The sequence below is a fragment of the Bubalus kerabau genome, chromosome X, assembly GCF_029407905.1.
Source record: "Bubalus kerabau isolate K-KA32 ecotype Philippines breed swamp buffalo chromosome X, PCC_UOA_SB_1v2, whole genome shotgun sequence".
Classification (NCBI taxonomy): domain Eukaryota; kingdom Metazoa; phylum Chordata; class Mammalia; order Artiodactyla; family Bovidae; genus Bubalus; species Bubalus kerabau.
The window spans coordinates 151,373,658-151,388,430 of record NC_073647.1 but is presented as its reverse complement, the minus strand read 5'-3'; the positions used below and the strand labels follow the sequence as shown (position 1 = coordinate 151,388,430).

The 14,773-nt window shown below is 43.5% G+C and overlaps 1 protein-coding gene across 5 annotated transcripts in view; it reads left to right on the top strand.

The window, feature by feature from the left end:
• The window catches only part of GPM6B (glycoprotein M6B), a 158,677-nt gene that overhangs the window by 114,059 nt on the left and 29,845 nt on the right, over nucleotides 1-14,773 (top strand). For 2 of the 5 annotated variants that reach the window (XM_055565661.1, XM_055565662.1), the window contains exon 2: nucleotides 6,459-6,578. The exons of the other annotated variants lie outside the window; for them this stretch is intronic. In XM_055565661.1, coding sequence (XP_055421636.1) covers nucleotides 6,459-6,578 — 120 coding nt within the window. The remainder of the gene's footprint in view (nucleotides 1-6,458; nucleotides 6,579-14,773) is intronic. 5 annotated transcript variants of the gene reach the window in all.

Here is a 14,773-nt window from a genome sequence, read left to right as displayed (position 1 = left end):
CTCCCATCGTAGTCCAAGGCACATACAGAGGCATCAAATGATAAACATGTTTGGACATGCTCGCCACTCCAGGATTCCTTCAGACTTAATTTTAAATTTATAAAATCAATGTTCACTTGATTGAAATGAATATTTACAAGTCTGACACAGAGAATGCATTATATAATTCTTGAGCAGGTGGATCTGGGGGGATGGGGTGGTTTCCTTTAAGCCTGTCACCAAAGGATTTATTTTAGTAAATTGAATCCTCTACATTTTGTCACTTCCCACAGAGCGTTTTATGCACATGTATTTTCCCCCCTCTATTCTTCCTTTCCCAGTTGTTTTCATTGTCGGTGGTATGGGCGATACTTATCTCTGAATTTGGAGTATTATTGCCCAATGGCTAAAACCCAGTAGCTTGTGGATTAATGGCTTTAGATAATTATTAATAATGTTTACTAAGAATACAAGTTATTATAAACTGGCCTCAGCTTTTCCAGACAGTCTCACTTCTCAGAGTTTTAGCAGGACAAAGAAAGCTGTTTCTTTAAACTCAATCAGAATGACTTTGTTCCTATTGTAAACAAAGATAATCAAGTCCTTAAAAAAAAAAAAAAAAGCGTATGTGTTTTGAAACAGTCTCCTAGCTTTTGTCATGGAACCCTACTGGAAGCTTAAAATTCACAAGAAGTAATTTAGCCTTTATTCAGGAATTTTTACAGAAAGCAAGAGGTTTTCTCAGAAGGATGTAAACAAAAAAAGCCAAATTATTACCAATGACAGTTTTTAAATCGGAAGCATTAAATTAAATCAAAGTGTTGGGGATTCAGTAAGCAGATTCACTGAAATGGAATAAGTGGAGGAAATGAAGACAGAATAAAAGCAACTAGATCATGAGACTCGATAATAAAGAGATGAGAGTGAGGTTTCTATTTATTTCTGTGGAGTATTACTTGATGTCAATTCATTTGTGAAAAACCAATGCATCTAGACTCACTGGGAGGGTGTAGTCTAGGGGCAGAAAAAACAATTGAATCACTTGCTCTATTGGATGGGGAAAAAACCCTAAGTATCTGTTAGGAAAATTATTTTTATTACATGTAGGAAATTGGAGTCTACTGAAGTAATTGTAGTCAGGCTAGTTAAGCTCCTGTGAATCATTGCTCAACTACATTTCAGAACTCCAGGTGTCAAATTAAACTTCTAAGCACATAAAAAGAAAAATGTAGAAAATCAGGAATAATGTGTAATTTAAAATGAATTGCAGGCCGTAGTCAACATAAGAAATGAATGTGAATGGTTGATATAATTAGAAAATGAACACATCCATTTAAATCTTTTTAATCAAATAGGTATAATTTCTTAGGTTTTTATTTTTTTAAAAAAATTGAGTGAAAGATGTGCACTTTTGGCCAAAAAAAAATTTTATTTGTATTGTTTTTGTTTAGGAAGGAAAGCACTCCTCTAGAATACCTGACCCGTAGGCTAAAAACCCAGAGGGACACATTTAGCACATTACACTCATCCTGGTGATCTGGGGGTTATTTGATGTTGTGATTTTTATTGACGTTTTCTGACTTGATTACGTACATATTATACGGAGAAAGTTGTAGATGCAGTTTTTTCCTATAAGGATCTTCCAAGGAGGACATTTGAAGAGAGGGTATCTGGGGATGAGACTGTAGAGAAAAGCAGGGCCGGCCAGATGGTGCTGGACATATGTGGCAGGTATGATACAGCTTGCTTTTATTTATTTTTTTTAGAAAATTTAAATGTGGAGAAGATCTCAGCAAGCCAGTTGGTACCTCTCTTCCTTTGATACGATCATTTCCTTTCAAAGATTTGGCCTTGCTCATTCATTAGACAAAGAATTTGGACTCCTTTCTGGAGATGGAGATTTATCTTCCTTGGAAGTGAGCGGAAATCCTGAATTCCGATTGTAATGTTAAAAAACATCATCTCTCCCTGTTATTTGGGAGTACATGCCAATGTAAAGTAAACAATCTTCATAACATGACTTATTAGCTTCGCTATATCTGAGAACACATGACGTAACCAGTGTCCCCATGACATAAGTTTCCCCTCACTGGGACTGGTGATAAATTGGCCTGAGATACTCCCTTGCTTGTTTCTCCTTGAGACTCAGTGTCCATCCATGTGAGATGGTTGGCCAGGAATAAGGATGGCTGTGGGGTGGAGGAAGAAGGTGGCTTTTAAGAGAGGGAAGCCAGACTCCCACCTTCACAAATGTACCTGGTTGTGCATTTTTTGGTTCATGTCTTTATTCATTTAATAATGTTCATCTCTGAAGCATCACCCTTCTTCTGCCCTGTCAGCTCATGTCATAGGAGCAGAAGGTGCCAACTCATCATAGGAACCATTCTGTAGAGTATAATCTTGCTTTTTACAGTACTCTTGCTGATTGGTGGCAGATTAAATCTCAGATGATGATGTCCAAGAGGAGAATTTTGATCCTTGGCCAGCCCAGAGAAAGTATAATAGAGAAAATAAAATATTTTCCTATTTTGTAGACTCATTTGATTAATTGCATTAATTTTTTTTTTTTTTTTTTTTTTTTTGTAATTAACGCCTGACTGACTATCTTTGAGATCAGGGATCAAGATCTGTAATGGGTCTGAGAGTAAATATTTAGGCCCAGTGGGCCACATAGTGTTGTAACTACTCGACACTTCCAGGTACTGTGAAACAGCCACAGATAGTGGATAAGCGCATAGGTGTGGCTGTGTTGCAGTAAAACTTCACTTGCATAACCAGGTGGCCATCACTGGCTGACCCCTACTATATCCTATAGTGTTGTTATAGCGTCCTTTAATATTTTAAACTCTACTTGAGAATGGAGGATGACAGACATAGCTTTCAGAGACCTGGCCTTCTGAGTATGGTTTATTTATTTATTTTTATTTAGGAAGCTTAATCTTTGTTATTTAGTTGCTTCCAGTGATAATTTCCTAGATGGCAGAAAGCACACCAGCCTGCAGCTTAGTTATATAGCCTCATCCCTAAATCACAGCATCTGAGTCAATGGGGGGAAAGTGTCCACAGCATTATTTTTATTTTCTTTTGTCAACCCCCCCATCATTTGTGTCATGCCCGTCTTTGGCGATGACCACTCAGTTCTGTGTCTCACCTCAGCCTCAACCATAAATAGTATGCAGTTGGCCAAGAAGTTCATTGGGATTTTTCGGTTCCCTCTTATGGAAAAATGCAATCAAACTTCTTGACCAAGACCATTTCTGAGATGTCATAGTATTCTGTGCTTCCTTGAGAATATCCAGAGGTCTCCTGCCCATGTCTCCCTCCTACTCTCTAAGGGGAGCATTTGCAGTCTTCCCACTGAAGAGCAGAAGCTGAAATCTTCCTGCGTCTGAATGTTTTCCCCACTTCTTGGCAGTTGGCAGTCCAGAAAGGATGCCATTTTAAAACACTCCCCAAGCTGAGGTGTCCCCTCATGATCACGTGACTCCCTTTTAGGTTTTGGGCCCCTGTTCTTTTAAACAAAACATATCCTATGTTCTTTAAAATTTTATAATTTGATACTTACTGTCTTTAAGTTTGGCTCAGAGATACAAAATCGAGGGTTTTCTTTCCCTCCATATGGAAAGATGAATTGTTGTCCAGAGGCCTTGTCACGCACTTACTGACCCTGTCTCCACACCTACAGGAGGAGGAAGAATGCTGAACTGAGTGTCTTGGGCGTAGCCACCAGGCTTTACTCAGAAAACACGTTAGTGTTGGGCAGTGCATGGTTTTTCACTGTCATTGCCAAGCAGCTTGTGCCCATATGAGGGGATGAGGGCAGAGAAGGGATGGGCTGTTGACAGACATTTCCTGAATTGCCTACCCTGCCTTGGGTGAGGTTAGTGTGGTTGGGGGTGGGGGTGAGGGTGGGGACCTGGAGACCCGTTGCTTGATCCACAGGGTGCCAGGATATTCTCTTGCATTCAGCCAACTATTTATCTGGCAGGCATAGATTGGGCACCTGCTGTGTGTTGGACTTGGAGAGAGAAATTTTTTGAAAGGAGGATGAAAACTTTTCAGATAGAAGTGTTCGAGCTACTGGGAATCCTCATGCTTGAGGTTGACATAGAGGGCTTATAGCCACTTTAACCAGGAGTATGACTTGATCTCCTGGTTCTTTCCACTGGCCCCAGTGGGTTGCCCTGCTTTTGGAGAATATAGCACAACCCGTGGTGTGAGAGAAACTCCCCTGAAGAGTAAACCAAAACTCTAAATGCAGGAAAGGCTGAGAGTTCAGAACTTTTAAGAACCCTGAAATAGCATCAGGAGCTTGGGATCTGAAACACGTCCTGATGCACAGAAGCACAGTTTACCTCCAGACAGACCTCAGTAAAAGAGTAGAGACAGTGACAGCACAGGCCACAGTTGGATAACCTGCCTTCTGGAGTCATATCACCCACATTTATGCACAGGCTCCTCCCCTCAAGCTGTGTGGTCATGGGCAAATGACTTAACTCTCAGTTGCCCCTAGGTTCTTCATTTGTAAAGCTAGAGTAATAAGAGTACCTCCTTCATAGGATGGTTGTGACAAATACCTTGATCTCAAATTATTGAGGTCATGGTAACAGTGAGACTGTTTTTAATCTTACGTATTGGCATATCCCAAATGTTCTAAGCTGTGATCACTTAGGAAGGTATCTGATTTAAACCTAATACATGTGTAGAGGACATCTAAAATTCACAGCCAAGGCAGATCCATCTCCTCTGACCCTAAACAGGGTCCTGAAATAAATTGCTTGAGGAAATCAGATCCCTGTGATTCCAGGTGGGAAACTTTGAAGTGTGTCCAATACTCTATTGGAGATCAAAGAAGCCCAACTAAAGAAATTGTGGACTGACTGGCATAACAACCATGGACTGAGCAAAAATTCTTTTTGAAAGGACTGTCTTGAAACTAATGACTCAAACTTTGGAAAGACTAAAGTGATTGGCAGAATCAGAACATGTGACATTCCTTAAAAATGTATTGACTTAAATAGTTTTGCCTGTGTTACACATAGTTTTTTTAAAAAAAACTTTAACACTTGGCATTAAAAAATAAATTCCTGAGGGAACAGGTGTAACATGCTTTGTGTGGTGCCCAGCACGTTGTAGCACACATCTCCATTTAACAACAGAACCAGCGGCAGTAAAAATACTTCCATTGTGCAGTTCTGATCTTGTCCTCACATTCTTTTCCCCCCTCTCAAATGTCTTTAAAAGCCTTTAACTCTCTTTAATGTCTCTAAAGAACATTACTTTATCATGAAACCAAAGAAATTTGCCCTAAAACACCACCTAGAAACGTAGGTCTCCACTTCCCAAGTGGAAATACCACGAGAGTTTTCAGAGAGTGGAGAGCAGAGTCGGGTTTCATAATGGCTGGGGAGGTGTTCAGTGGATCTGCTCGGGGCATTTGCTCTTTTACCTTACCATGTGATGGTTTGCCTAGTCCTTATCCTCAGTGGTCTAAGATGCCCGATGGGGCATTATAATGTGCTCTTCTGATGGAATAATTCCCCCACATCAATGTCAGCACCATTTGTTTAATCCTTAAATATTTGTGGCACCCCAGAAGCCATAACCCATCATTAGGTTTGATAGGATTCTCAGCTAGAAACTGGCCACAGTGACCTTATGGTCTCTTGGGATTTCAGGGTTGTAATTCAGCTAACAGTTACCAGCATCTGATTCTGTGTCAGGCAAGTTGGTAGATAGTTTTCTGTCCAGTTCCCTAAGAAGTATGAGATATAGTCAGATTACCAGTTGGGACCTACTTGAGTCCCCAGGAGGCCACTTGTCACCTTGTGTATGAGGAAGCCCTGCTTCAAGCCCAATGCCCACAGCCCTTTCTCAGTCAAGACACTGGGAGATCATTGGAACAAGATTGAATGTGGAAAATTCTAGACTCTGATGTCCTGAGCTTAGATAAGATGAGATGACAGAGAATACTGCCGATGTCATTGGGAGAACAGGAGTGTCACCTAAGATTCAGCAGACCATGGGGTTATTGGCTGGAACTAGCTACCATTAGAGCAAGCCTGGGTTCACCTTCACTTATGTAGCTACAATGATGATTGTGCTCTGTGGGTCTGAAAGTGAACTGAACAGAAAGAAAAAATACAATGGTGAGAAGCCAGCTTTTCCTTATCAACAGCGTCTGCCCAAAATGAGCATTCGAAGGGGTAAGGAGGATTGGGAGGAGATGGAGAAAATAGAGAAGGAAAATATTGGTGATTTTTTTGTCAACTTAAATTCAAAAATGGAGGAGGAGATGCTAATGTTCTCAGCGTATCATGCCGAGTTGATAAGATGGTACTGCAAGGTTGCAGTTCAATAGTGTTTTTTGTGTATTCGTCGTTTCCTTTAATTATATGGTAAAAGAATACATTAAAATGCTGATGTAGAATCTTTGCTGGAGATAGAGACACTGACTCTTTGCCACCTGAAATTGGCAGTGAACAGCAGAGCTGAAATGGAAATTGGCAGGTACCACTGGATGTACCCAGGCTCAAAGAACCACCAGTACCGTCCTGTGCCAACCCTGGGGGACAGGGCTAACCCCTTGAGCAGTCCAGGTAAATACAGCCTTGGGGTGCATTCGCATAGCAACTCAACTGTTACCTTTAATATGATTTGTGATAGCTCTTTTGGTTTGGTGCTGTTTTCTGTTTTGCTTGATGCATTCATTTGTTCACAGGGGCTGGGGTGGAAGTGGCCCTTTAAACATTGTTTTCATCATCTTTCTTTTTCTCTCTTCCTCTCCATTCCACCCCATCTTTCCCCTCTTTCTTCTCCCTCCTCCCTATTTTTTTCCCCCTCACCTCTTCTTCTCAAAGGGAGCAAGGTGCAATGAGATGTGCCTTGGGGTTAAGCACGAAATGTCTAATATTTGAACCACCAGTGGGGTGGGGCAGTCACATGTGCCTATCATGGGACCAAGAACTGAACTGGGACATTTGAGGAGCCTGGGCTCTGAGAGTGCTGTCAGTGGCCCCACACATCTCTCTGGCCACATGGCTCTTCAGCCCTCTGATTTATTAACATCAGTCTGTTACCTTTGAGAAGGAAAACTCAAAGCCCATGAAATGAGGATCATATACTTGGGTACTTGACCCCATCAGGTAGGTCCATGGAGTCCGATCTCTAGTCTCCTTGCTCAGAGGAACACTGGCCTCTCAAAACATCTAAGTGCTGGGTCTGAGTGAACTGTGCATCAGCCCGTCTGGGGACCTGGAAGGGGAGAAACCTGAGTGATATGCACACCCACCCTCTACATCCCTGAAGTCCACACAGAGCTAAGATTCAGTGGTTTTAAGTTACTTAAAATGGGAATACAAAGGGATGGTGGTGGGTCAGAGAAACACACCAGGCTTCAAGTTATTGCTGGAATTCTGTGTGAACCCATAGCATTGTTCATCCGAAATGTCTTCTTACTTCTTCAAGAATAAATCAGAAATGACAGCATAGAACCGAAAAGTCCAGAAACAGCGATCTGGAGGTACAATGTAAGACCTACACTGAGTTACAAAGTCATAGCACCTGTCATTCACTTAATAATTAAAACTTTTTTCCTTTAAAACCTGAATTGTGGCTTCAGGTTAATTAACATGAAATCTGTCTTTGGATTTAGTTCTATGCTTTGAGTGACATATTCCTTCACTCCATCTCTGGCCACTAAGGCGCCAGCTCTGTGTGCCTGTGTAGTGCCGGCTCGAAGAGGTGAGCAAGAAATGCCACCAGACATTTGTTCTCTTGGAGCCTTTGAAGGATGGAAGATTCTAGAAGCTTGATTTTAAAAAATTGCCATTAGGCGTTATGTATCCATACAGTGGAATACTGTGTGGCCGTGAGAGGGAATGCAGGACGCATACTGCAACACAGATGGGTCTCAGAAACAGGATGCTGAGTCAAAGATGACACATGAGAACAAATACTGCAGGGTTCCACTGACATGAAATGTCCAGAAATGGCAAATCCAGAGAGACAGAAAATAGCTGAGTGAGTGCCGGAGGCTGGGGGAGGCAGCGTTGGGGAGTGACTGCTGAGGGTACAAGGATCCTTTATGGAGTGATGGAGCTGTTTTCAAATTAGATTGTGGTGATGGTTACACCATGCTGTAAATTGACTCAAAACCACATTGGACCGTACACTTAAAAAGGTGAATTTTCTATGTAAACTTAGCTCAAAAGCCTCCCCTGCTCCCCGCCCTGAAAAGGAAAATATGTACAGTTGAATGACAGAGAGGGAAAGAGAACGGGCAGTACTTGTTAACATGACAAGAAGGTCTCCACGTTATCTGTAACGGCTGGGGCTAAATTCTTAATTTAGTTAAGAATTCAGAAGAGTTGGGGCTTTTGAAAAGTGATGTGGTGCACATACCGTATGCACTTGCCGTGTCCCCAGCAAGGTCCGGGTGCACCCCTCAAGTCCAACACATGGATCTTTCTGGAGCGCTGGACTTAGGTCAATGACATCTGCGAACAGCATCTGGGCCATTCAAGGTCAGTTCTGGATATCAAGGGAATTCAGAGCAGAATGGGTTTCACTGCCAGATGAACTCCACTCCCACCCCACCCCCAAAAAGAAACCAACCTTAGTTTTCAGAGGTTCGAGAATTCTGGAGTGGTATGATGAGAAACTGTAAAACTCTAATAGTTAATCACATTGCTGGTGATGTTTCAGCTGAGAATTCCAGGATCAAGCAGATTCTTGTCAGAGGGGGAGAAAGTAAATCCCCAGAGGGAGGGACTGAACCTAGCCATGGTGTCGCCTTCCCAGTGGCCCAGAGATTTTGCTGTCTCCTCAGTCAGCGCAGTTGCCATTCTGTGCTTAGATCCCAAACCAGATGGTGTGAGGGAAAAAATAGACGATTCCATATGGCTCTTGTGTCTTTTATTTTCCCCCTTTGCAGAGTTCTCCGTTTCTTTCCAGTGGAGGACAGACAGTGGGAAGAGGTTTTGGTCCACGCCGACGGGGAGATCTTTACCAAAGGAAAATTCAGGCACTGTGGCAGAGACCTCCTCCCCCAAACTGCTTACTCCCCGTGAGGGACGTCAAGGTGCTCCCAGTTTCCTTTGCCTCAGTCGTTTCCCATCTTCCTTTTTGGGTGAAACTTCTCTGTGGAGTTACATTTTTAGCACTTGGATAGTGAATCCTTCACCATCTGTACTGCTTTCTTCTTTTTGAATTAACTTCTTTGACCAGGTGGCATCCACATCTTCTTTGGGCCTCCAGGAAATCAAGGGGTGGGTGGCCACAAGGGCCACCTCAGGTGACACTGCCTTGGGGACCTAGGCCTGAGGCAGTGGCACTTGGGAAATAAGGAGCCCTTTGGGCTTCAGTTGTGTTCAATGGAATGTTGTGCTTAGCGTGTAGGGTGTGGTTCAGGCTACTGCAGGTTGTCACAAGGGCTTCAGTCAGTGTCATCAGAGAGAATTCAGATCCTCTCTTCCACGTGTGGTCCATGGGCCAGCAGGATCAGCATCCCCTGGAAGCTTGTTACAAATGCAGAGTCTCAGGCCCCCCCGAGGCCTGCTGAATCCGAGTCTGCATTTTCAGAACTTTCCAGATGATTCCTGGGCATAATGCAGTTCGAGAAGCACTAATTGAGAGCAAGGTCCAAAAGCAAGAAGGGAGAAGACAGAAGAAGGAATTGAAGAGGGGGGTTTACCCTCAAAAGTTTGAGAAATCGCTGTGTTTTCCATTGTCCTTTCTGTCCCTCTTTATGGGGAGGCAGGTGTAAGAATTGCCAGTCGTTAATGCACTGAGTCCTGGTTAGTTTGAAAGGCTGGTGACCTTGGATTCTCTTAGCCACTTGTCTGAAAATGTGCCTCCTCTTATTTCTTTGTTTAAAATCATGGTGAATGAGAATGGGGGATGGGGCAGTGAAAATGGGTCCAGCTTGTCTCCTTCTGGAGAAAGCGAGGAGAAAGCAGTTGATGGGAGTTGGGAGAAGTTCTCAAATGCCCCTCATCATCTTCTTGAATATAATACAGTGACATGTAAGATGCTGTCACCTAATACAGCTGTAAGCTAAAAGACCAAGAATGACTATTCAGACAGTGGTAGATCTGTGTAGTTCTGCATTCAGTCTACCAGGTAAGGAGTACAAAAACCACTCCCTTCAGCAGTTGCCAGTTCCCCTCCTGTTGTTGTGGATGAGTCACTAAGTCATGTCCAAGTCTTTTGCGACCCTATGAACTATAGCCCTCCAGGCTCCTCTGTCCATGGAATTTCCCAGGCAAGAATACTGGAGTGGGTTGCCATGCCCTCCTTCAGGGGATCTTCCAGACCCAGGGATCGAACCCACGTCTCCTGCATTGGCAGGCCGGTTCTTTACCACTGAGCCAGCAGGGAAGCCCCTTCTGGCCAGCTCACAAATCCTAATGGCTCTGATGCTTGGACTCAGATGTTTTAGATAATTCCAGAAGTCCAAAGAGATCACCCTCTCACATATGGACTAGAACTAAAGGTGTGGGGAGAGCATGAGAAATGTTGGTATTTGGCCGAGTGTTGAGCAGGAAGCCCCCGTGTTGGGATTTCCATGGCCAAGATTCCCGGGCAGCCATGGAAATCCCAACACAGTGGAAATCCCAACACAGGGGCTTCCTGCTCAACACTTGGCCAAATGCTAACATTCCTGCTTGCTCAGTACTGTGCATCAGGTCACACTGCTGGGCTCCTCCTATCTGCCCAGGTGGGACCTGAGAAGGCAGGCCCCTTGAGATCCCTAGCCTTTCTCCCTCTGGCCCCCTAGCCTGGGACTTCTCTGCCATGGATCCACTCTATAGAGTGACACCTGAGATATGAGAGTCCTGGGAAATGCTATTGGATTTGGTGTTACACTGTCTTGTCACACTGTCCTAACCTATAGTTGTAAGGCAACTATGTTTGAGGCCTTTTCTGAAAACACTTGAACTGTATTTCAAGGTGGGGAACCTGTAATCTCTCTGTGTGCATCTTTGGTCTCTGTTGCTGGTCATGTGTGGACTATAGCCCGGGGTCTGATGGTGTCGTGTGAGTTTTCGGGCAGGGCAACTGATCCCCGGAGTCTGGCTGGAGAAGCATTCTCGGTTTACACAGCTATGGCCAGGGGAAGCACCCAGTGTGTGTGTCTGATGGCTGCCACTGATTGAAGGTGTTTCAGGTTACATGGAGGTGAACAATGGACACAGTACAAGCATGTTCTAGCCCGGGTTCATGCCATAATGTTTCTGAGTTTTTAAAGAGTTCTTTGCGTTTTGTTTTCTGCTGTGGATTATTTATTCCATTTTCAAATTACCTGCAGTTTTCACCCCAAAATGTGCCAGTATAGGGCAGGTAACTATTTTATAACTTATTTACCAAAGGCTATTATGTCAGTCATATACATAGAGTTTTTCATTTACAAATGTTCAACTTTTTATCAGCTATACTGTTGGTATATGCTTAGCCCTCAATTATGTAGCAGTGGCTGCCACTGTGTCTGTGACATACAGAACTCCCTTTGCCTTTCAGTCTTGTGTCTATTTCTCAGTTCAGAGCAGACAAAGAAAGAAGAGATGAAAAGCAGATCGGTCAGAACTGAGTGTCTATCTGGGGCTTTCTCTCAGGTACAGCATCTGGTTTTAGAGAAACTGACTTGGATTATTCAAAGCAGCAATTTATAGTCTCTTAGAAACAGTGACATCTGATCTTCATTACCTTTATAATACCACCCCCCCATGTTGTATGTTTTCAGTTTGAGTTAATTAAAATTAATTTTGTCTTGAACTCTTTTGCCTGCCCCCCTGCCCCAGAGAGCTAACTGGAGACATTGGGAAGCAGCTCAAGTCTGCTTTTAGAGGTTAGTCTTCCCACCTCCCCAAGCTGTGTCCTTTCGCGGGTCCCTGTTTACTCACAAATAGGCCACACATACACCCATACCCATGTGTTTCTAGATCTGTCAAAAGCTTTTGTGAAACGGCTTGTGCACCGGGAAGCAGAAAGCTCTGGAGGTCTGAGTCATCTAGGTAGGATGAGATTTTCTCTGAAGAGCAGCTTGCGTTTTCTCTAGTAACTTCCAGAGTCAGTGCTTTCACCCCAAGGAGTAACTCTAGTGGTGAAATGTCAGGCCAGTAGGAGCAAAACAAGTCTTTTCTGTGGTCTTAAGACAACCCTGTTCATGGTCATGTGCTCTTTCCCAGTGGTGATAGATGGAGATTCTGGAGATCTATGAGGACTTGGCTTAAACCAGGCTGATGATCACAACTGTGTTTCACCACACAAAAATCGCAGCTGAGTTTTTGTGAATAAAGTTTTATTAGAACCAGCTATGGTCATTCATTTACAGATTGTCTGTGGCTGCTTTCCTACAAAAACAGCAAAATTGAGTGGTTTCAGCCATATGCTCTGCAAAGCCAAAGAGAGTTATTATCTGGCCCTTTCCATTAAAAAAAAAAAAAAAGCCAACCCCTGACTTAGAGTGATTGTATTCTTAGCACTCGTTATAAATCCAGTCACTTATGGTAGGCAAGACCTAAATATTTTGCTACTCACTCAGTTTCCTAAAATCTCCACCCAAGATCCCTTACCTTCTTCTCTCCAGGCTCCAGAATCCTTGCTCCCTGGGGTACCGGTTGTTCACAGGCTTTAGGCTAAAGCTCAGTCTTTCTTCAGAGGGTCCCTTGAGTCTTTCTGGAAGCTCAGCCCCTTTGGCCTCTTACAAGCCCTTTTCTGAGTGTTCCCACAATAAACCAAGTCCTGTTAAATAGACACCATGGGCTGTTTTCATCTATTACTCCATTTGTTGTACTTTAGCGAGTTTTATTTTCTGTGTTAAGTAAAAGAACCACCAAGGATGCTGGTTAAACTTTCAGATTGCCAGATTCCCCCTTCGGGGTGGGTCCCAGGAATTTGATTTGTTTTAATAAGCTCCCCAGGCAATTCAGAGCCACACTGAAGTCTGACTATCACTACTATATATGTGGAGGATCAAAATCTTAATGGAGAAAATAGTTCCTCATGATAACATCTTTGGTAAAGTATTGTTTCAGGTCAAAATACCTTTCTGAAGGGCAACATAAACTTGAAATTGAAAGGCAACTTGTATACATGTTTTCTATCAAGATGCCCAAAGCCAAATCACCACATTCCTAGCAGAGAGTGAATTTGAAGCAAACTTCTCTTGATGTTTTAAGATTGTCATTGCATCTTTGTGTCATTGCATTTTTTTAAAAAATGCTTTAAAGATTCTATTGTAGAGCTGCAGGCATATACCAGAGCTGAAGCTGTGTATTAGTTATCTACTGTTGGATGACAGATTAATCTTACACTCGATAGTCAGAAACAACAACATATATCATCTCAATTTCTGTAGGTCAGGAGTCTGGACTCTGCTTAGCTGTCTCTGGGTCTCTAACAAGGCTGTGACTGAAAGCATTGGCCAGGGCTTCAGTCTCATCTGAAGGCTCAACCATAGAAGAATCCACTGCCTAGATCACTTTCTGTGGTTGTTGTCGGGACTCAGTTCCTCAAAGGCTGTGGAACTGAGGGCCTCGGCTACTCACTAGCTCTTGGCCCAAGACCTCCCTTGATTCTTTGCCATGTGGGCTTTCCCATATCTCCCTCATGATGTGGCAGCTGACTTCATCAGAGAGAATGGGTGATAGAGTGTGCCAGCAATAGAGAGAGTGCTAGGAATATGGAAGTCAGTTTTTTGAAACCTAATCAGGGAAGCTAGTCAGTAGGTTTAGCCCATACTCTGGGGGAGGGTATGAATATCAGGAGGTGAGGACGATTGGGGGTATCTTAGAAGGCTACCTGCTGCAAGCCATATAGATGTTTCAAAATGGAAATGCATCACGTGTCCCCTTAAAGCACTGGCTTCTCTCCTTAATGACAGTAGCCCCTACACTTTCCTGTCACCAACTAGCCCATAGGTTCTGTAGCTGTAGGATATCTCCCTCCACCCCCCACCAGCCCACCCCACCCAGGTCGCTGTGGCTGTTAAGGCTCCTGACTTTTGCTGCCAATCCTTAGTTTCCAAAAGGGATTTATAACCTTTTACCATTACTAGCATCTTTTGCAAAAATTGAACTTAAGAAGCATATCTTGAAAGGAAAAGGAAAAGAAAAAGGTCATTTTTAAAAACTTTTTTTGAGTTACAGTTGATATGCACAACGTGCATACATGTAAAGTGACCTGTTGGATCAGCTTTGACAAACATACGTGCCCAAGAAACGAGCAAGATGGTGACATGTCTGCCAATCCCCCAGGTCCCTTTGTAAGCCCTTTCTTTCCACACAACTACTGATTCGCCCTCTGTCTCTGGGTGAGTTGATATTTTCTGGAGTGGCCCCTAAGAAAATTCGTTCACATATATTCTCTCGTGTTTTCTCACCGAGCCATGCCTGTAAAATGCCGTGTGACTTTGCTTCACAGCTCCAAGCTTTGTCTGATTTTTACCCTTCCTGCCTTCATTGAATACACCCTGCGCCCTTTGAATAAAACTCAAAAAGACGAATTCTGCTACCACCCACAGTGGAAGAGTTTAGTTTGCACCCACTGCAGTTCAGCCTACACGCTAGCACCAGATTAATCTCTTAAAAGCACACCTCAGATCATGTCACTCGCCTGTTCACAAACCTTCCCTCTCTCCTTACTGCCTACAAAATGAAGCACCCAGGGCTGCAGGCTGGCTCAGAGACCTCCCCACAGGAGGGCCTTGCCTGCCTCTCCAGCTTGTCTCCTGACACTGTCCCAATGCCCTTGACAAACTCCACCACACATGCCCTCAACTTTCCCTACTGGC